At 44.5% G+C, this 22,628-nt stretch overlaps 1 protein-coding gene across 4 annotated transcripts in view; it reads right to left on the reverse strand.

The window, feature by feature from the left end:
* Positions 1 to 22,628, reverse strand: part of KCNIP2 (potassium voltage-gated channel interacting protein 2) — a 98,610-nt gene that overhangs the window by 15,659 nt on the left and 60,323 nt on the right. Inside the window, exon 1 of one of the 4 annotated variants that reach the window (XM_033149855.1) lies at positions 13,012 to 13,597. The exons of the other annotated variants lie outside the window; for them this stretch is intronic. Coding sequence (XP_033005746.1) covers positions 13,012 to 13,114 — 103 coding nt within the window. The 5' untranslated portion in view covers positions 13,115 to 13,597. Of the gene's footprint in view, positions 1 to 13,011; positions 13,598 to 22,628 lie in introns of those variants that run through there. 4 annotated transcript variants of the gene reach the window in all.

Consider the following 22,628-nt stretch of genomic DNA (forward strand, 5'->3'; position numbering starts at 1 on the left):
TTGATTCAGAATATGGCATCTGGATTACTGACCGGTACTAGCTGATTAGAAGAAATCTCACCAGTATTAAAAAGAGGCTCATTCGCTTCCAATTTGTTCTTATGCATAATTCAAGACGCTGACTTTGACCTATAAATTCCCATATTGCTTGGAACCAGGATATCTAATCAGAAGGCTCATGCGCTGCCATGAGACTCTGCCCCAGTCTTTAAGATCCATCTCAAAAGGGCCATTCCATTGTCACGGGTGGGACACTTTGACCATGTTTTTTGGTATTCACACATGTGTAACAATGTAAATATACATAAAAATTAACAACCAAAATTTAAACTATGTTCTTAATAAGATACTGAACATTTTACTAATGTTTTATTATTTTATGGATATTTTTGACAATTTTATTAAATGTTAAAAGTGTTCTCACGGGTGGGACAAAAAAAGGACATGGAGCTTGAGATAAGTTTGATTTATGGAAAAACTCTGTGAGTTGGGAGGTGACTCAATGATAAACTCAGCATATCTGTTTAAATCAATGTTTATTGGTTACAACTATGCAATAAGGAATTAAGTTTAAGAAATTTAATGATACAAAATTAAGGAAAAAATGCTGTCACGGGTGGGACAATCATCAGAAAACTTTTAATTTGAACACTTCTGTGAAGACTACGTGGGTGGACTTTTGAAAAGAAGGTCCATAAAATAAACTTCTTTTGTCTTTAGCTTTTAAAAAAATGGTTAGACTGCACGTTTGGAATCTTCCTCACCAAAGTCCAGTGCTCATCTAGCATTCTTATCAGGCTCATTTTTCACGGAATGGCCCAAAAGCCCTCCTTTGCATGTCACTGTGAGGTGGGTGCTGCTGCAGAGTGGAACCTTTGGTTCATAGAACCTTGCTTGTGGAATTCTTTCCTCAGGGACACTTACCAGGCAAAGATTGCCTTTGCCAGACTGGTGCTGTACAGGTGTTTTGGACTGCAACTCCCTCCATCCCCAGACAGCACAGGTTGCAAGAAAGATTATTTGCAGTATCTTTGCAGTATCCCATTATTAACCTTCTGCCATGAAAGTCACTAGCCATTTGGAAAAGGCCATATTTGTACCTCTGCTGCTTTGGTTTACTATACTTTTTTTTTTTTTTTTTAGAACGAAGCTTATAGAGACTGGAACGCCAGGAGATACAATTAAATAACTAAGGCATGGAGCTGTCAACATGGATAATGACTTGTAGTTGGTATTTCCTTGTTGCTCTGCAGTGAACTAACAGGTGGTGGCAGCTCAGAGGCCTTTTAAGAGCTGCAGGAGGTGTCCTGTATATTCTTTTACAGTGCTAGATGTAGGCTAAGGGAAAGTGCAGAAGGAGATAATTTCATGTTCCAAAGGAGTGTGGCAACACTGACAATATGGACAATGTACTTACTGGAAGAGCTGCCATGACAGGGAGGTACATGGCAGCCAGTGGATTGCCCAGATTAGCAACTAGCACAAGGCTTGCTACTATTTCCCCTACGGTGGGTGCAGAGGACAAGGAAGACAAACCTGCTGCTGAGAGGCTGATAAGACCAGAACAGATTTCAATCTCGGAGTAAACAAAAGGGAACAGACTGAGGATGTGCAGACACCATCCTCTATTAGTATTCTCAGCATTACTTTGGCTCTTCAGCACCAAGCTCAGTGTTTTTGATAAGGGCCGATACCATCATTACGGTGAAAACTCCCCTTCTGAGTGAGCAGGATGGAGAGATCTCAAAGACGATTTGCTGTTCTTGCAACATTTGCTGGTTCATGTATTCTATAGTACATAATTTGAAGGGGGTATATTTGACAAGCTTAGACTCTCAACTGTCCCCTAGAAGATGAGAGCCTAGGGGATATAGGAAGCTGCCTTATACTGAGCCAGGCCCTTGGTCAATCTAGCTCAGTACTGTCTACACTGACAGGCAGAGGCTCTCCCAGGTTTCAGGCACTGGGCGTTCTCAGCCCCACCTGGAGATATGGGGGGTTGACCTTGGGACCTTCTGCATGCAAAGCAGATGCTCTGCCATTGTGCCACAGCTCAGAGTCCCTCTTGTCCAGGATTTCACAACAGATGCCATGAGAGGAAGCTGTTGCTCATGATGCAGCACAACACACCCAGATGCTCCACGGATATTGGACTTCTGGTATGAACATGTTTAAGGAAACTGTGAGCATGCAAGCTGAATTTTATGCAACATGGGCAGCATGTCTTCAGGTCTGTTTACTCCAGAAAAATGGGTGTGTTATATTGGGGGGCCTCTGGTTTGAGGTTACCTATCACTACCCTTGTTCACATTTTCATCCCACAGACAATTCTCAAGATCCACAACTGAGCCCATCCATCCCAGTGTGTGTAATCAACTCATCAATTTCAATCTGCACTTTTGCCCAACATCCATCTCAGACTAGATTATGTGTGAATATTCCCTGGCCAGGTTTTTATCTCCTCCTCCACTCCCTTTCCAAGCTGTCACATTCCCTTGCCCCACTCTGAGGCCTCCGTTTCCTGCCAACTGCTCTTCTGAATTATTGATGCCGGTACTTCAGGAGCCATAATCAATAAAGCCAGCTTTTTCATTCTCCCCATCACCCCCACCCAGTTAAAAATGCTCAGAAAAGCAGCAGCCTTTGGGCCACCAATGAGTCAGCACCTTTGTGGGTTTGTGGAGAGTAGTATAGATGGTGCTCTAAAGAACCGTGGGTTTCAAGGATGACTCTCCCAACACCATTAGTCCTTGGCATGGCATGCCTGTGATGATGCAGCAATGCTTCAAAGCAGATAGCGCCACCTCTCCAAACTACTAGGGGACACCACATTCCACCTTGAAGGGCCATGAATATGCCAAGGTTGTTAAGGGAGGGAGTTACTGGCATGGTGGGATATAAATAGCACTCAGAGAAAGCATATACACCAAAGACTGGGACAACATCCTATCTGATGGTTCTAGAGCATGTGCAGGCCATCTAGTTGCATGGGGTATTGGCAGGAACAAAGGGGAAAGCAAGCTGAAAATATAAGGGGCAGCCTGCCATCATTTCTATGTGTCTTCTTTTCTGGATACATCCTTAAACTTATATGTAAATAAAGCACTCTTTTCACTGCTCCCCACCCCCAATGCTAAGAAGTAGACTCATGCTGCTTGTAGGCTCAGTGATGTCTTTATAAGCAAACAATGTAAAACCACACATTGTGAGACACCAGTCATAAAGTCTGCACACATGACACTGTTTCACAGCATGAATGAAATGCAGAAGATGTGCACCAGCACATCCACACATTCAAAGGCAGTAGAAAATTCCCCCCAAAATATATTTTTAAAAATAATTATGATCATCCTTGGCATTAGGTAGCACTTTAGAAGTCTTCAGAACACTCTGCATACACACTGTACTGTAATACAACAGTCAGGTAAGGAAGGTCAGTGATATAATCTCCATATTTTATACAAGAAGATGGATGAAGCTGAGAGAGGGAGGGTTTCCTAAGGCCACCCCTTAGACTTCACAGCAAGATATGAAACGGGATCTTTCAGTTTTACAGCTCTCTCTACCAGACGCACATTATCCATTTTCTATACATTTTAGTACATCATAAATAAAAGGAATTTTCAGACATAAGAGGAGAGGCCAGCACCTTCCGAGTTTTCTTGCCTTCAACACTTACGCCATCAACATCAGCTGCAATCCCTGGTACCATCCAATGAATGTGTGTTGCACAAAATACATGTCAGGGTATCCATGAAGCCAAAATACACAAAGTTCATGACAGAGGCAACCAGGATGAAGTTCAAGACACACACCACTGCTTTAGCATAGGACAGTATGTATGCTATGCAAACTCTTAAAATAAAATAAAAATCCTGGACTAGGAAAACTCACATTCTGAGTTATTGCAAGAAAATGTCCCCCCCCCCCCCCATGAAACCAGCAGCTGTGGCAGTAATGATGATCACCAGCTTTTAAAAAGAATTTCAGTCAGGACAGAATGTAACTCTTATCAAGTACTACAAGACACAGGATCAAACAAAGGAAACCCCTACCCCCAATATTCAAGATTGGTTACCAACAGATGGGGACAAAGAAAAGTGGATGACTTTCTCCATCACATTCAGGAGCATCTGGCTGGACACTGCTGGAGGGAGCATGCAGGACCGTTTGGACCGTAAAAACATAATCCATTTAATAATTAGTCTGATCTTATCTTTGCAGCCATAAGAAACAAGCACTTGGGCTTGTAATGAAAGCATGGATTCTTAAGAGGCTGGATTGTGGGCCCCACAACAATCTCAATTTGTGCATGACTTAAAGACCTGCTGAGTCTATTAATTAAGACAATGCTAGTTCTTGGGTTACAGTGGGACCCCCATTCTCAGCCCCCGCAAAATGTAAGAGAAAATGTTCCTGCCTATGCCCCCCAAAAACCATAGGTAGCGAAGCTGGACAATGAAAGAGAAGAGGACACAAAACTTGGCTCCAGTGCAATTATGGATGGGAAGAGAAAAAGGTGGTGCAGCTCTTTCTTCATTGCTCCACCAATGGTACAGTAAGCCTGCTTTTCAGCCAGAGCTCACAGGAGAAACAGAAAGTGGGGCTGTTCATACGGATTATAGCCAAGGGCTCGATCCCATCATTAACAATCTGGTAACAATCAGGCCCCATCCAAGAGAAGCCATTTTTAACTTGGGGTTGGGATGGGGAAAATTCCTATAGATAATAATAATAATAATAATAATAATAATAATAATAATAATAATAATAATAGATCTTTTATTTGCACTCTTCCACAATTAAAGATCAAAGAGATCCAACATATTCCAGTCTATATAGCACAAAGCCTTGTATCCATTAACACAGCTTTCATTAGGATAAGGTCAGTGTTTCTGTGCAATCAGCTTCCACGTCGCACAGCCACCTTGCTGAGTGCTCAGCAGTTCTCGTGAGCCAAGACCGAGCCCTAGCACTGAGCCAGACCTTCCTTTGACAAATTCACCCTGTTCCACCTTTATGCCCACACAATGCCAAACTGTATTTTAGCCTTTACTCAGTAATACTGCAATGCCAGCAGAGCTTTTCCCTCTGTGTGTGCATTACATTGCCAGGAGCGGCAGGCCAGGCAGAATAAATTTCAAGGCCCCTCCTTAGAGTTGTTTATCTTTAAATGGACTTGCACCAGGCAGCCCTTCAAATAGAAGAAAACTTTCAGATAGAGGACTGTGCTTTGCATACTTCAGATAGAGGACCATGCATATGATCACCTTTTGTATGTAAGAGTTTATTAATGGTAAACAGACGTTATTTGAGGGGCTTTTTCAGTTTTTCTTTTTTTAAAGTATAGTGGTACCTCGGGTTACGAACTTAATTCATTCCAGAGGTCCATTCTTAACCCAAAACCATTCTTTAACCTGAGGCGCACTTTCGCTAATGGGACCTCCCACTGCCGGCGCACTGCCGCTGTTCGGCTTCTGTTCGTAGACCAAGGTAAAGTTCGCTAACCAGAACACTACTTCCGGTTTTGCGGAGTTCATATACCGAATAGTTCGTAAACAGGGCTGTTCTTAAACCGAGGTACCACTGTACACACACATTCACAAAATGAGGTAGACATGAGGATAGGAGAGTTGCTAATCTTTAATTACACTGTGAATAATAATCCATAGGCTGCCCTGGCACTCACATTAGAGAGGCTTGCTTGGGATCAGATGCCTCTGAATTGAATGACTTTCCAAGGGAGGACAGCAAATCGAAAAGAAGTTTTGCAGACTAGCTGCTTTCGCCATCCTGCACCATCTCGGGATTCATCGTCTCCCACCTACCTTGCCCTGCCCTTTTCTTATGCTGGGCAACAGCCAGAAAAAAAGCCAGTCTAGTGCTTGGCATAGACACAGGGATGATCAGCATGGACTGCAGTGGGGCTGACAGCAGGGCCGCATCCATTAACATCTGCAAACCATTAGGGGATTTTGTTTCACCAGCTGGCATGATGCAGCAGTGCCTGGCCTGGGAGCACTTTTGTGGTCAGAAATAACATGGAGGGAGGGGGAGGCAGGGGCAGGAGGAACAGCTCGGAAACAGGGATGGATCCTCACTCATACCCTCTAGCAATGTACTTGCTGGGTGGGAAGGTGGAGAGCAGGGGAGAGCCATATAGGCCAAAGAGAGCAGGTAGGTTCTCATTTGTGCTTCAAGGATGACAAAAAGATTTGTGGGGGGGGGGGGGGAATGGCACATAAGAATTCCTCTCACAAGTTCCCAACACCATATCAGTCTTGAGCAGGGCACTCCAGGGAACTTGTCTTGAGTTACAGGATTACCCGCAGACCTAGCAGCGATGGCAGGCTTCTAGATCAGCTGACTGGCAGAACTTCCGGAGCCCCTTTTGGCCTGCTCTAGTCATCTTTTACCTTGGCAGGTGGGTGTGACATGGCCAAAATGGCCCGATGGGCTCCATGATGTGAGGCCTGGCAGGCCTAATTAAGCCTATGGAGAGGAACCCCTCTCCCACTGCTCTAAAATAAAACTGCAAATATCACAGTGCTGTTACACAAATCTACGATGTGACTGCTTTTGGAATATTGTGTACAGTCACCTCACCTCAAAAAGTATACTGTAGAGTTGGAAAAAGATTCAGAAAAGGGCAACCAATCTGATCACAGGGATGAAACAACTCCACTATGAGGAAAGGTTGCAGCATTTCAGGCTTCTTAGCTTAAAGAAAAGGTGAATGGGAGGTTTATAAAATTATGTGTGGCATGGAGAAAGTGAATAGAGAGCAGTTTTTCTCCTTATACTCATTGACATTCCATGAAGCTGAATGTCGAAAGATTCAGAACAGATAAAAAGTAAGTATTTCTTCAGAAGGTTGACAGTCAAACTATGGAACTTGCTCCCACAGGAGGCAGCGATGGGCACCAATGTGGACAGCGGATTAGATGGAGAATAACACTATCTGTGACTACTAGCTATGGTGGCTATGCTCTGCCTCTGTGATCCGAGGCATTAGGTTTCTGAATGCCAGTTGCTGGAAACAGCAGGAGGGGGGAGTGCTCTTGAATTCAGGTCATGCTTGCAAGTTTCCCATATGTATCTGGCTGGCTATTGGGAGAACTAGATGGTGGACTAGATAGGTCACTGGCTTGGTCAAGCAGGCTCTTCTTACATTCTTACACCATTTACAAAGTGGTTGTGGAAGAAATGAGAAGCAGGGCTCACTCCTATCAGCTGTGCCGAAAGACCAGCTCCATCTGGCACATCCTGTCCCTGAACTATTTAACTTTAGGAATTGGCACCTGAGTTTGCTTTTCCCTCTTCCCTACCTGTCCATTTCCCCATCTGTGTGCCATGCCTTTTATATTGTAAATGTGTAGGCAGGGACTATCTTATTTGTATGTAAACCACTCTGGGAGCCTTTTGGGGGTACAAGTGCACTAAATAGACAGATAAATAATTGTGGAGGACTGGGGACCTCTAGCCACATGCCTACTACTGTGCTCCTGCAAAGGTGCACAGTAAAGGTGCTACAAATGACTCTCCATGTAGTTCTCAAGTCATTATTGTGCCCTAACAAGATCAAATTATGGAGAACCACAGATCAACCAATGACAACATTTTGCTGGACATGGTAGTCTATTCTTCAGTGGATGTACCTATACAGGGGTACCTCGAGTTAAGACCGTAATTCATTCTGGAGGTCCGTTCTTAACCTGAAACTGTTCTTAACCTGAGGTACCACTTTAGCTAATGGGGCCTCCCACTACCGCTGCACGATTTCTGTTCTCATCCTGAAGTAAAGTTCTTAACCCAAGGTACTATTTCTGGGTTAGCGGAGTCTGTAACCTGAAGTGTCTGTAACCTGAAGCGTCTGTAACCCGAGGTACCACTGTATAGGCATAATATTCTGATTAGATACCATAGATGCAAATCAGAGGCATCAGATTTGATTAGGCCCTACACTTCATGCACAAGGAAAATAAAGAAGCATTATAGAGAGACACTGTGCCTTCTACTGAGTCATACCATTGGTCCATCTAGCTCAGGGCTGTTTAGACTAAATGGCAGAAGCTCTGAGGTTTCAGGAAGGGGACATTCCCATCCCTACCAGGAGTTGTCGACTGACCCTGGGACCTTCTGGATCCAAGGCAGATGCTGTAACACTGAATGCCTTTCCTTTATGCATGTAGGCAACTGGCGGGGCTGCTAGAGGAGTCACAGAATGCACCCACCACAGAAACCAAGTGGGCTGTCAGAGGGTTAGGGAAGCCCCCTGCTCCACAGCCAGCAGAGAAATACAACAGGCTGCTGCAAGAAGGATGGAGTTCTGCATCGAACCTCTGCCAGCCCCAGCAGGCCATTAAATTTTTTCCCCAGGCTCGTGTGGGTTTATTTACAAGACTCCCTTTCTCTGTGATCTGGAGCTCTGTCATTCTCTGCTATGTGACCCATTTTCCCTTACCCATTTGCCAAGTATCAATGTTACCATGTAGGTCATGAACAGATCATTGGTTATGTTAATGGAAATGTATTTCTGGTTTTGTCTCTTTGCTATGTTTATAGCCATGGGTGACTGTCTATGCACGGGAAACAAGAGGTCAGGCTACAATAGTGTTGTGAAACAGATAGATGATGAAGTGAAAGGTGCTTTGTAGGGCCAGCTATAGAGATGGTGTTTTACTGGCTCTGCAGCTGTGCTATGAAGAAGTGTGACCATCAGACAACTGGGGTGCACTTGTTAACCTTGGATATGCCACATTTTTATCTGCCAGACTATGATCTCTCTCCTTGTGTAGACACATATTGAATATCTGCATCCTCTCAGGCAGCAAATCCATTCTAAAAACCAAACAGCCAAACAATTAGACTCCACTCCCTGAGTACATCGTTTGTAGCCCAAACTAAGTCATCTGCAAAGCAACTGGATGATGTCCTCCCAACACATAAATCTCTGGGAAGTCCCAGTCCCAAACAGCAACAAGTAGAGCAGCGACAGATCTCTGTCCAGAATGTCTGCACAAAGAGATAACACAGCAGGCACAATGGAGGGGGCAGAGTTAAGCCCAACTCTCAGTGGAGAAAGCAGGCAGGAATGGAAAACCCATGAATGGCAAAGCATCATAGCTGCAGCAAAGCATGTAATCCACTTCTGTGACACCTAACTTGCCCCTCTCCACAAAAGGGGTGGGGGAAATGGGACTGTTCCCCCCCCAAGGTGAAAGTAGGAACTGAAACAAACTTATTTACACTCGTGGCTACATGGCCAGTGTGAAAAGAACAGACAAAACGGAATGTCCCATGAATGGGGAAGGGTGGGAAAGATCCTTTATGAGCTCCCAGAACCAAGAAATAGAATATCCTCCAAAATATGACACTAAGCAATGGAGTCAAGCTCTTGGAGCAGGCTGTCACAGGGCAGGAGTAGGCAAGCGACACAAGGGTCAAACTATGCACAGAGCATTCTTGCCCAAGCAGAATCTACGGTGGCTTGCTTGCTTTTCTCATTTCCCTGTCTCTGCTTCTTGGAACTGTATTGGTTTTCATGGCTAATGCCCAGAGTTCTACAGCCAAGCAACCTCAGGCAACTTGTTCAACACTCAGGGCTTAGCCACACTTCCTCTCATCCTGCTGCTTTCCCCTGGGGAAAACTCTGCTTTTCCAATTTGAGCAAACAGCAATTTGGGTTTCCCTGATTGCCATTTGTTCCAATCTATCACTAAAGAATGGCTTTTCCCTTGCAGAGGAGCGGGGCAAAGGGAAAACCACTCAGACCTGTCCTTCCATGCATGGCACAAGCAGAAGTGTGGATAAGCCCACATGGAGAAAGAGCATGTGAGCTACCTAATCACCTGATCAAAGTATTACCCCTATACTGGATATGGCATCATCACATATTATTTTCACTCTGCAATGTTGGAACATTGGAAGCTGCCTTATACCATGTGAGATCACTGGTCCATCCAGCTCAGTACTAGATGGTGGGGATTGAACCTGGAAACTTTTGCATGCAACGCACATGTGCTCCACTGAGTTACAGCCCTTCCTCTTCTATTTATTTTTTATGTAAATTTATTTAATTTTCAGATTTTGAAATTTACAAACAATCGTCAAACAATCAAAATGAAAAGAGACTTTTCCCTCCTCTTTGTGGGTCCTTATGTTAACATTCAGAAAAACATCTACTTCTGCTTCATTGACTATGCAAAAGCATTTGACTGTGTCGACCACAGCAAACTATGGCAAGTTCTTAAAGAAATGGGAGTGCCGGATCACCTCATTTGTCTCCTGAGAAATCTCTATGTGGGACAAGAAGCTACAGTTAGAACTGGATATGGAACAACTGATTGGTTCAAAATTGGGAAAGGAGTACGACAAGGCTGTATATTGTCTCCCTGCTTATTTAACTTATATGCAGAATTCATCATTCGAAAGGCTGGACTGGATGAATCCCAAGCCGGAATTAAGATTGCCGGAAAAAATATCAACAACCTCAGATATGCTGATGATACTACCTTGATGGCAGAAAGCGAGGAAGAATTAAAGAACCTTTTAATGAGGGTGAAAGAAGAGAGCGCAAAATATGGTCTGAAGCTCAACATCAAAAAAACTAAGATCATGGCCACTGGTCCCATCACCTCCTGGCAAATAGAAGGGGAAGAAATGGAGGCAGTGAGAGATTTCACTTTCTTGGGTTCCATGATCACTGCAGATGGTGACAGCAGTCACGAAATTAGAAGACGCCTGCTTCTTGGGAGAAAAGCAATGACAAACCTAGACAGCATCTTAAAAAGCAAAGACATCACCTTGCCGACAAAGGTCCGTATAGTTAAAGCTATGGTTTTCCCAGTAGTAATGTACGGAAGTGAGAGCTGGACCATAAAGAAGGCTGATCGCCGTAGAATTGATGCTTTTGAATTATGGTGCTGGAGGAGACTCTTGAGAGTCCCATGGACTGCAAGAAGATCAAACCTATCCATTCTCAAAGAAATCAGCCCTGAGTGCTCACTAGAAGGACAGATCCTGAAGTTGAGGCTCCAGTACTTTGGCCACCTCATGAGAAGAGAAGACTCCCTAGAAAAGACCCTGATGTTGGGAAAGATGGAGGGCACAAGGAGAAGGGGACGACAGAGGATGAGATGGTTGGACAGTGTTCTCGAAGCTACTAACATGAGTTTGGCCAAACTGCGAGAGGCAGTGAAGGATAGGCGTGCCTGGCATGCTCTGGTCCATGGGGTCACGAAGAGTCGGACACGACTGAACGACTGAACAACAACAACAACATGTTAACATTTCCCCTCCTGCATCTTTCCTCTTCTAAGTGCTGCAGTGAGGGAAAATGGGTTCCTCCAGACAAGCACTATTTTCAGGCAGGGACTCAAGGGCATGCTGGAAATATAGGTTTGTGCTGTTGAAGTGCATTAAAGTGATCTGTTACCCCAGTGCAACAAATCTGCTTATTTGTTTTTAAGCAGACTTTTTTTTTTGCAGCTAAGAAAGTGACTGGGAAGTGCACTTAAAAGGGTGGGATGAGCAAGTGATTAGTAAGAAGATCATTTCCTATTAATCAGGATGAATGTTCATTGCCATATGACCCCCCCTTGCAAACAAATCAGAATGAATTCTTAATAAAGCCTGGTCATAATCTAAGCTCCAGGTAAGATCTGTGCAAGCAAATTAACACGAGTGTTCAATAAACAGGTTGCCTAGAGAAGCCCCTATCCATTCTCAAAGAAATCAGCCCTGAGTGCTCACTGGAAGGACAGATCCTGAAGTTGAGGCTCCAGTACTTTGGCCACCTCATGAGAAGAGAAGACTCCCTGGAAAAGACCCTGATGTTGGGAAAGATGGAGGGCACAAGGAGAAGGGGACGACAGAGGATGAGATGGTTGGACAGTGTTCTCGAAGCTACTAACATGAGTTTGGCCAAACTGCGAGAGGCAGTGAAGGATAGGCGTGCATGGCGTGCTCTGGTCCATGGGGTCACGAAGAGTCAGACACGACTGAACGACTGAACAACAACAACAACAACAACAACAAAGAGAAGCCCAGTCTCAAAGAAGTCTAGCATAGGAAGAGAGGGGCTGACACCTTGAAGCAGAAGGGCATTTGCACAGAGTATACCACACCAAAGCACTGTACAGAAACAGAGATAGTTATACAGGGCTCATCAATACTTGCACACTTCCCACTAGAATAAGCACACAGTGCCTGTCTCTAGTTATCCAATACTACTGCTTCACATGTGTTTATTGCCAACAAAATGCAAGCTACCATCTCTATCAACATAATAACCCGTACACAGAGTGCCCCCACCACCTTCCAATGCCATCCGTCACACTTCTCCTGCTCAGGTTCACCATGCTTGTTTACCAGTCCTCCACGCTCCAAGCACGACCCCTAAAATGTTTTCCACGTGCGAGGTGAATGCATGTATTAGCGGCACCAAGCTGGTGCCACACTCGTGCCCACTTGCTACAGATCTAGATGGGGTTCAGAAAGTTCCATGGTTTCCTGCCTCTTTAAGAAGTCATCACCCTGGCAGGGGACACTGTGTCCGACACAGGCTTGTGGCATAGATGACCTGCCTGCTTCAAAGTTCTACTTCCCCCAAGGCTCATCCATTTGGTGTAGAGCTCTGCACTTCTCTCTTACTTTGCACAGAGTGCAAACACTTTCCCTTCCTTTCTTTTAGTTTCCAGTTCTCACTTTAAGGATAGGCATTACTGCTTATCCTCTGTATTTAGTATCCTCTGCATGCACTGCTAAAGGTGTACGACCCTTTCCATGATCTCATTGCCCCATAGAGTCCATCAAAGTTGTGGTTTTTTTAAAATTTTCGAAGGGATAATAAAGCCTTCTGGGTTGCAGCAGAGGCTCCATCTCCACTGTTGAACTAAACTTAACTACCCATTGCCCTGTCAAAAGTGATAGATTTGGCTAATCAAGGCAAGAGGAGTACAGATTAAGCAGAGCCACTTCCCCAGCACCACCCCTTTCCCTGTGCATTACCTTCCAAGGAGACCGGCTCAAAGAGTCCAAACTGCTCCAGCACCTTGACGAAGAGGACCAGAACCACCAACACGGCAATCATCTCCAGGCCTTCCAGGTTCATGGTGAAGGAGACTCATGGCATCAAGGCCCTCAAGCCCACCCCTGCTTGCTCTCCCAGCTCCTCACTCACCCCAGTTCAGCCAGGGTCACCCACATGCCCGTGGGTCCTTGTATTCCCTTTGAAACGGTGCTGCTGCTTTCAACCCTGCTGCTGAAGATCAGCCTCCACCAGGAACAGCACCGGGGGCACCTCTGACCCTCTCCCAAGGGGCACAGAGATTGCTGTGCCTGCTAAGGGGAGAAAAGGGTCACACAGCGCAGGGCAGGGAGTTTGCAAAGTCTGAGGCAGTGGAGTCTGAGCTGCGCTTGCCTGGCTCGCAGAGATGAAAGTGAGAGGGAGAGAGGGAGCGTGGCAGCAGCGCCAAGAGAGAAATGCAAGGGGGGGGGAGGAATGTGTGCAGAAGGAGCCCTGCCCTCCCATCCCATCCCAATGACACCAACACAATCGATTTGCTTAATGCAGCTGCTAAGGAGATGGGAGAGTTAAGAGGATCTTGGCTTGTGCCCAGGAAAGTTCAGTGCAGATGGGGCATTAAACAGGGAGAGACCCTCATGTGACGCCTCAACATGTCCAGTCCCAGCACTGCTGCGGGAAGACACCTGTACCTCTCTAGGCAATGCCCTTGCCCATCTCTTGCTGCAGAGGAAACAACAGAGCTTAAAATGTGCCGAGGACAACATACTCTGGAAAACTTCAACCCAGCCTGAGAGTCCACCCCCAGAACATCCAGCTGAGCAAGGCTAGCCCATGTAGTGACCACCAATTTCTTAATGTTCTTCCCACCATCCTACATGGTTCTCCTTTTTATTTTTTTTAACAATGGTTCTCCTTGACAATTTCGCCATCGCGAAGAGCATCCTAGCTGCCTCTGCTTGGAGGGTGTGTGTGTGTGTGTGTGTGTGTGTGTGTGTGTGGTTAAGCAGTATTGTGCTGGATAAAAGGGTAAGGACTGCATAGTATCCCAAGACCAAGTGGGGAGGGTAATGATAAACAAGCTCACTGGACATAGAAGGAACCCCCCAATGCCTGACTTCAGAAGGAATCCCTATCTGAGGCAGCATCCAAGCCTTCAGCATTTCTTCCCCAATAATGCCCCACAGACACCATGGGGAGAGCTGGCCTGGGGGTGGAATTCTAGTGCCAGAGGAGAAAGCAGCCTGCTTTGCAGCTGGCAGCAGTCAGGTATATTTACTGATGTTGTTTCAGCTGCTACCTGTAAATTGATAGCCAGGGCTCAAAGCAGACACTAGAAATACACTACGCACACCAATATTCAGAAAGCTATTGATTGCCTGGCATGGGGAGGGGAAGGGTTTGTCAAAGGATATAAAAGTATCAGCATGGTAATAAAAATAGTCTGCCAACACCTGACAGACAGGTCCCCTACTTGTTCACCTTCTAGATACTTCTATTTATTTATTTCTATTGCCTGATTGTTTTTTAAATCCACAGTCAGCAAAAATGGCACTAACAAAGATGTTGCCAAAGGTATGCAAGTTCCCCCCCCCCAGCCATTGGCATCTAAAACACCTGACTAGCTTTTAAATCCATTCCTATCCCTGCCTAAGGAGGGAGGAGAGTGGAGAATGGGAGCATCCAATATCCCATGTACAGGTTCTACCACTTCCCAGACTGTGCCCCAGACTCCTTCAGCCCCAGCTCTTAGATACCTCTGTTGTGCTGTTGGTGTTCTCCCTTAGCCCTTCTCACCCACCTGGTCTATATTTTTGTCACCACACATACCTAGAAGTGCCTGGATCTTAACAGCTTACTGAGCAGCAGCATTGGCAGTTTTTGACTGGCTAAGCCTTTCATTTGTAGAACTGGACGTGCCTGAATCAGAGTCAAGAAAAATGCCAGGGCCTGGTGCCAGGATTCAGGGGAGGGCCTGCCCAAGCTCTGCATATTACTCATTCCAGCAGAGCCCAGGGGAGGCTGCCAGCCTGGCATTGGCGCCTGCTCTTCAGATAGACGAAACCTGAAACAAGAGCCCCAACTGTGGCCTGCTGGAAGAGGGCAAGGGTTGCCCAGGCCAATGTTCCCCCATTGCGAGAGTTAATTCCTTAATCCCCGCAAACCATTGGTTATTGTCGCTCATCAGAGACAACTCTGCACCCAGTCCAGCCAGCCGGTCTTATTACAGAGCAGAAGAGAAGAGTGCACTTATACCAATGGAAAAGTGAGTGGAGATGTCGGTGTATGTATCATCCCCATCCCTCTTGTCGCTTTACATCTCTTTCCAAATGTTGAGTCCAAAGGAGAATAGGAACTGGGTACAGATCCCCGATGGATCTGAAGGGTCCTCCGACTCCCCCCCACCCCACCAAACACCATCAGGTCAAGAGATTTTGCTCTGCAATTCTGCAGGGCTGGATTAAGCTAGCCTTGCGCTCTCGTTCTGATGCATCCATTCCATCTGAGAAATCCCTCCTGCCAGGCATAAGCTTTCATGGACTAGCGTCCACTTCTTCAGATGCACAAAAGTGTTACCCTAAATTGGCTGTACATGCACACAGTTGTGGAGAGGAAAGAATATGAGCTGTGAAGTCAGAGGGAGGTGGGAAAATAAGAGAGCGCAAACTGTAACTTGTATGTTAAGGCTGAGTTAAATGTATGCAAAATCATTAGTAACCATTCACAAAGCAGTGTTGATGATGATGCACAGCATCTGTCCTTACAAAGGGGGTAAAATGTGCAAATTCACTTAGCAGAGATTCCCTGTTGAAAGACAAAAGCAATGTGTGGGGGAGATCCCGGAGCTTGAGCAGTTACACAGCTAAACTCTTGCAGAGAGTAGCCCTTTTTGCAGAGAAGCCAAGTGCTAAACAGGTGCCGAAACAACAAAATCCCATCTCCTCCTTAATGCTCATGTATATGGGAGGGGTTGGGGAATCTTTGTATGATCTTTGTGACAGTAGGGCTGGAACCCAGTTCAAGTACTGTATGTAGTGAATTACAACACTAAAAACTACCTCTTGCTATTAGGTCAGGATTTATAATTACGTATGTGCGTTGCCAACTGTATATATACAGCTCCTGCCCACCTAGCAGTTCAAAAGCATGCCAGTGCAAGTAGATAAATAGGTACCACTGTGGCGGGAAGGTAAATGGTTTTTCCATGTGCTCTGGTTTCCGTCACAGTGTTCCATTGCTCCAGAAGTGGTTTAGTCATGCTGGCCACATAACCCAGAAAGCTGTCTGTGGACAAACAGCAGCTCCCTTGGCCTGAAAGTGAGATGAGCGCCACAACCCCATAGTCGCATTTGACTGGACTTAAACCATCCAGGGGTCCTTTAACTTTCCTATATATTTTTTAAAAAGAAATAGGAAATAGGAGACAGAAGCTCTGGAACCAGTAGACTTCAGATAATGTGAAGGCAGCATTTATCCCGTTGAATGAAAAGCTATCGCAAAGTCAGCCGCTGTCCACTACAGTCCATACACTCTGAAGTATGGGGTGCTGTCATCCTGCACATTGCTTAGTCCAGTGGCAGCTCCTTTACATAGAATAAAAACTCACAGAAGTGGAAAGTGTCTATCAAAAGGCCATCTATTGCAGCAGTGAGACAGAATTACGCATCCACCAGCCAACTCCTTTCAAACTAAGCCAAGGTCAGTTTGGCACAAAGAGAGGCTGATCTGTTCTCAACCTTGCTGTGCATCTTAAATCCATGCAAATGGAGGCTTGTCGTGTTCCAACACAGTGTTAAAAGGGCTTCAGGAAGCTATGGGCACAAGGATGACCAGGGTTGAAGTACCAGAACAGCGTCATCACCAACAAAAGGATCAGGTCAAAGTAACTGTAAGCCAACACAGCAATTATCATCCTGACTATAATAGCCATGAGCTCAGCAACACTAGCAGAAGCTTACACCCACAGATTCCTTAAGTAGTTATAAGCCACAGAAGTGGGGAGTGCGACAAGAGGCTCTCTTTGACCTTGCCCCTTCCTTTGAACTTAAATGGACTCTTCTAGAAACAAGGGCTTCTTGGCTTGTTTGCACTGTGTGCTGAGGGTCTGTGGGGTGGGTGCTCTTCACATAGATGAAGCAGACCTTGGGGTGCTCTGCAAGTGCTTGTGAGGAGTGTTACTTGATCAGTACTTCCAAGCTGTGTCTTGTTAAGCAATGGACTTAGACTGCTGGAGAACTTAAACATGAGGAGGTAACAAAAGACAAACTAAACGCTCCACTTCTGTGGTTTTTCAATTTTGGCTAATGAAGTTAATATACAGGACATGCATTATTCCCCCTTTCCCCCCAGAATTACTTTTTTGTTGTTGAACATGGTCTACAGGCCTTGCATGGACGATGCCCTTATATTGCAGAGACATTGCTCCCACCCACCCATATTAGATATTTCAGACATGAGAAAATGTGACACTTTCCATAGACAGCAATCTCAATAGCTGTGGATGTCTAATGGGGCTGTGGATAAACAAATATTGCATATGGTAAAAGATATCATTAGTGAGGAGTGGCAACAAACCAACTATGTGCAATCTTTTTAAACAAACAAACAAACAAATGCTTGCTTCCCTGGTTGCATGCCACAGTTGCTCACCAGTGCAACCTTTGTGTACAAGGGAACATTCAGTTCAATTTTTAAAAAAAGAATCCAAAGAGCAACAACATTATACTCCTCCCTACCAATTAGCTTTCAATTTAAAACAGAATTCACCATGAGGGGGGGGAAGCAATGTACTCCCCTGGTCTATAACCCATCAGGACCTTAGGAGCCAGTCCTTCTCATATACTCCAATGATGTTGTTTACATTGATGTGTGAATGGATGAAAATTGATTGCTGCATGCACGAGCCAATACCTGAACACCAACAACCTTCTTTGTGCTCCATTCTGCAGCCACTAATTTTGCTGTCAATATCCAGTCTGGGGTCCCTGATTGAGGGGAGGAGACAGCAAGATCACACAGGTACACACCAGAGTGGCCTCTATTGGTCAAATGTTATCACTGCATGAAAATGCAGGCTCCTCCAGAGAGGAAGGTTAGAATGTGTCCAGTCTTTGTTGAATATTTGTCCTGATCAGTTTATGGGGTGGTTATATGACAATGAGCATTTGTCCTGATTTGCTTGTGTACTTTTTAACCATCTTCCTGTGTCATTTGTTCATCTCACACTTTTCAGTGCACTTCCCTGTCACTTTCCTAACAGCAAACAGTAAATAAATAAACAGTGATATTTATGCACTATGTGGGCAGAGTGCAAACCTAAACTTCCAGTAGGCACTTGAATCCCTCACACAAAATACTGACAGCCTGCAGGCAATCTGAGAATTAGCCAGTTTGAAAAGTCCACTTAAAGAACAAGACCCATAAATTAAGGTGATCCCAGAGCCACCTGTGGGCATACACATACAGGATCACATGACATGATAGTGTTACTCCTTAACACCTATTAAATACCTTGTTGTTCTCACACAGTATGGGTGATTAAGTGCAAAAGATTTCCCACTCTTTCCAGGCATACTTAGAATGGAGTTGGACTGCATGCACAGATCCAGGAATAATTCCAGATTAATCAACAGTGCTGTGATCTGTTGTCCCCATGCCAGGTACTGCAAAGGAGATGTGGGTTACTGGGATCTCATGCTCCAATGATTTATTGTTAAAATGTTGTTCGCTTGTTAATGTTAGTGCCTGGGAAGATTAGTACAAGGTGGATAACACAGAACAAGATAAATAAAAAGAACAAGATAGCAATCAGTCAAACCAAAGGGGAACAGAGATTTTGCACATAACAAAGCTACAAAACTACAAAGGCAGGAGAACGAAAGCTTAGTGCAATTTATTCAAGGGATTAACAAAATTCTAAATATGGCCAGAATGATATTTGGGAAGATACAGAACAAAACAAAAGCACTGCTCTAAAATGCAGCTTCATTACACCCTCTGGTGGCTAAAGTCTACCTGGACAACCACAAACAAGAGCATATAGTTCAGCATCCCTTTGTACCACATCTTGCTAATCCCTGGCTTCAGATCAGATCTTTCCCCTGCCATGTGCCAGAAATCTTCTCTCCTTCCTCCATCTGGAAACCTCCCTTGCTCAGGTTTCCTAGCAATAACCAATGCCAAAGCCTTCAGAATTACTAAACAGAACTGTTTTTGTGCTTCAAGCAGATAAAACCTTTTGAGCTTTCTTTCTTTCTTTCTTTCTTTCTTTCTTTCTTTCTTTCTTAGAAAAAAAAACTTCTTAATGCACTCGGCTGACATTAAATCTCTGTGTCAGTTATTAAAAAACAAGAAGAAGACTATTAAAAGCATTATTGGGGGGGTAAAGCTGGTCATCTTTTTGTGGGACCACCAAACAAATTTTAAACATTAGAATTTAAATTATCTTACTGCCAACCATCATCTTGGCTGTCAAACTCAAAATAGTTTCTCATGAAACATGCACATTCAGACACATATGAATAACAAGATTCTAAAACAGATTAATTTAATTAGAACATTTACTACCTAACATTTCTATTAACAATCAGCAAAGTGCATTTAAGTTCCGACTCATGCATTAATATGCATTGAAAATGTAACCCCTTTGCCACAAAAGGAAAATGACTATTGTTCAGTGGTTTACATAGGTTGAGGTGCCACAAGTGCTTTTGTTGTTTGTGCTGCAATGGACTCACAGGATTAACCTTCTGAAAGGATGTTAAAGGTTGAGTAATCCACATTGATTCAAACAAAACACACCTTCTACCTCAGAGGTAGGGAACCTGTGGCAGTCCAAATGTTGTTGGACTCCAACTCCCATCAGCCCCAGCTAGCATGGTTAATGGTCAGAGATGATGGGAGTTGTAATCCAGCAACATCTGGAGGGCCACGGTTTCCCCATCCCTACTTTACCTCATGAATGTCATATGGGAAATGAGACTGGAATGTAAATGATGCAGCAACTTGTCTGGAAGCACCAGAGACAATAAGGGGGAAACTTCTTCAAGCAAAGTTAAGAGCAATACTTGCCTACAGTGATCAAGAACCTGGAGCAACTATTCAAACGTGGACTAAAGTCAAGGAAGATTCCACATTGCTGGATCCATCAATTTCTACATATGCAATAAAGTACTTCTCTCTTTAATGAATGTGTAATTTTAAATACACACTTCTTGAAACAGTGAAGGTTTTTTTTAAAAAAAGGTTTGTTATTAATTTGCCATTACATATGGTTCCATCTTATCTGTGACCAAGGTGTCACTTGTTGTAGCTGCAAAATTAATACTGCAAATGCAGAAGCATGCAAAATGACGTATTAGCCTGCTAAGGCTTATCATTGCACCGATTCTGCAATCTAATTCACACTTATTATAAATTCATCTTTGGTTTAGCAAGTCATCTTTCCATGCAGGTGAGCAAAAGAACTCTGGGAAGTCAGGGGAGATAACATTAAAAGGATTTACGACTGAGCCTATTCTCGTCTCTGAATGCAGCCGAGCCCTAAATTGAATCACCCTTTCCATTTCCCAAATCTGCAGCATATTAATTACAAAACTATGTAGGGAAATGAAGCTTCAAAGGAAGGCCATGGTTTGGTTGGGATTATGAACAGTTAAGCATTTAATCTCACAGGGGTGAAGTCTCTGTATTTGGCTGCAGATACCTTCTGTTCCTACCCTCCTTTTCACAGATTTTTCTTTTTAAAATGTTTCTTAAAATAATGAGGCCTTCTATGTGCTTGGTAATGAAGCAAATGAACTGTCCAAGGTGCTGAAACTGCAAGCTGCTCAGATCCAAATGCAAGAGCGATATTCCTTCTAATATCCTGCATTATTTGTAGAGGTTCTGTGGGGTGGGTGCTTTTCAGGGGGTGCTGTGCAAGTACTTGGGTGGTATGCAAGAAACATCTGGTGACCCACATATACTCGGGGACCCTTAAGACAATAATAGTCTGGCACCAAATTAGTGGGAGCTAGAGACACTGACTTGGGACAGTATTCCTCACACCATCGTGCTTTCTTAGCCATAAAGTGGCCAAGTGGATTTCATCACTCCCACAGCAGCCCACCATCCATACTTTGGAAACCTGGATGGTGAAATGAAGGGCACCCATGTGACAACGCAGCCTAGAGGAAATCGGGAAGTAGTCAGCCTAGAGGAAATCGGGAAGAGACGGGGAAGTCTGGTAAGAACTGAAGTAGGGAATGGCATTATGTAGCAGAGGAATCTGGAATGTACATTAACCAATGCATTACAGACACAAGAGATTTGGGCTTTAAATGTAGGATTGGGCACCTCCTGGTTGGAGAAACAACTCCTCCTGCATTCATTGGTAGATAGCTTAGCAGGGCTTGTAGGTGGCTCAGCCTCCATGTCTGCCTCTGAGCCCAGGCTTGGGATGTTAACAGTCTAGTCTGATAGGCCTGGGTCTGCCTCACTTCTTCCTCCATATGGTTCCTCCCCCCCCCCAGGAGCAGCAATTTTTCATCTGAGGAGGACTCCTCTAGCAGAGGCATGACAGAAGGCATGGAGGAAAGTGATGCAAAAGACTACTAATAATTACACACCCCTTTTCCTGAACAGGGGTAGCTTAATAATCATGCCCAAATTTAAAGCTCGAAAAAAATCTGTGCAACCTTAATTTTTAATTGCTTTCACCCTAGCACCCTGCTCAAGACTGCTGACATCACCACACCATGTATTTAAGCTAATTCCATGTAGATAAATAGAGATGGTTCACATACACCATACATCCCCCACCTCCACCTTCCCACACACTCCCTCCCACCCTCACATCCCACAACTCGAAACTGATGTGAAGCCTAAGTACTCCTTTCTTATTTAACTCATAAGGACCTCATGGCCCACTCTTCTAAAGAATAGATCAAGCAGGTTGAAGCGTATGTGGGTTACATTTCCTGCTCCTATTTCCAGGTATAGTTTATAATCTCAGGAGCCAGGTGCTTCTGGAAATCAATCAAAGCATTCTGATAAAACTGCAAATTAGAACAAACGGCAGTATATATGTCATCCCAGTGAGAGATGAAGAATGTTAGTTGATCAGCACTTCCAAGGAACTGTCTACACAAGCTGTATCTGGTCAGGCAATAGCAAAAGATAGACTGAATACTTCACTGCTGTGGGTTTTCAATGGCTTACACTTTTCAAGATGGCTCCTTTTTGGTTAATACAGGACATACATATTCCGCATCCAGTCTTAGTCTTCATTTGCCTGCAGCTCTCCTGCCTCAGTTGACAAGTCCATGTCTGGCTCCCATGTTGCTGGGAATTGGACACAATTCTAGCACTGGCACATTCATCCAAACAACAGCAACTAAAACTGAAACAAGCAGCAAAGACATCAAAATTACATCCACCCACCCACCAACTCTCATTGCTGCCTTGAGTTCACAGAATCATGAATTGGGAGAGACATTGGGGGCCATCAAATCTAACCCCCGTGGTCAATGCATGAATCTTCTTGGTACATCAGGGATGGGGAAGCTTTGGGTGTGGTCAGGCTCCAACACTTATCCACTCCATCTGGTATGGTCAATGG

The sequence above is a fragment of the Lacerta agilis genome, chromosome 5, assembly GCF_009819535.1.
Source record: "Lacerta agilis isolate rLacAgi1 chromosome 5, rLacAgi1.pri, whole genome shotgun sequence".
In the NCBI taxonomy this organism is placed as follows: Eukaryota; Metazoa; Chordata; class Lepidosauria; order Squamata; family Lacertidae; genus Lacerta; species Lacerta agilis.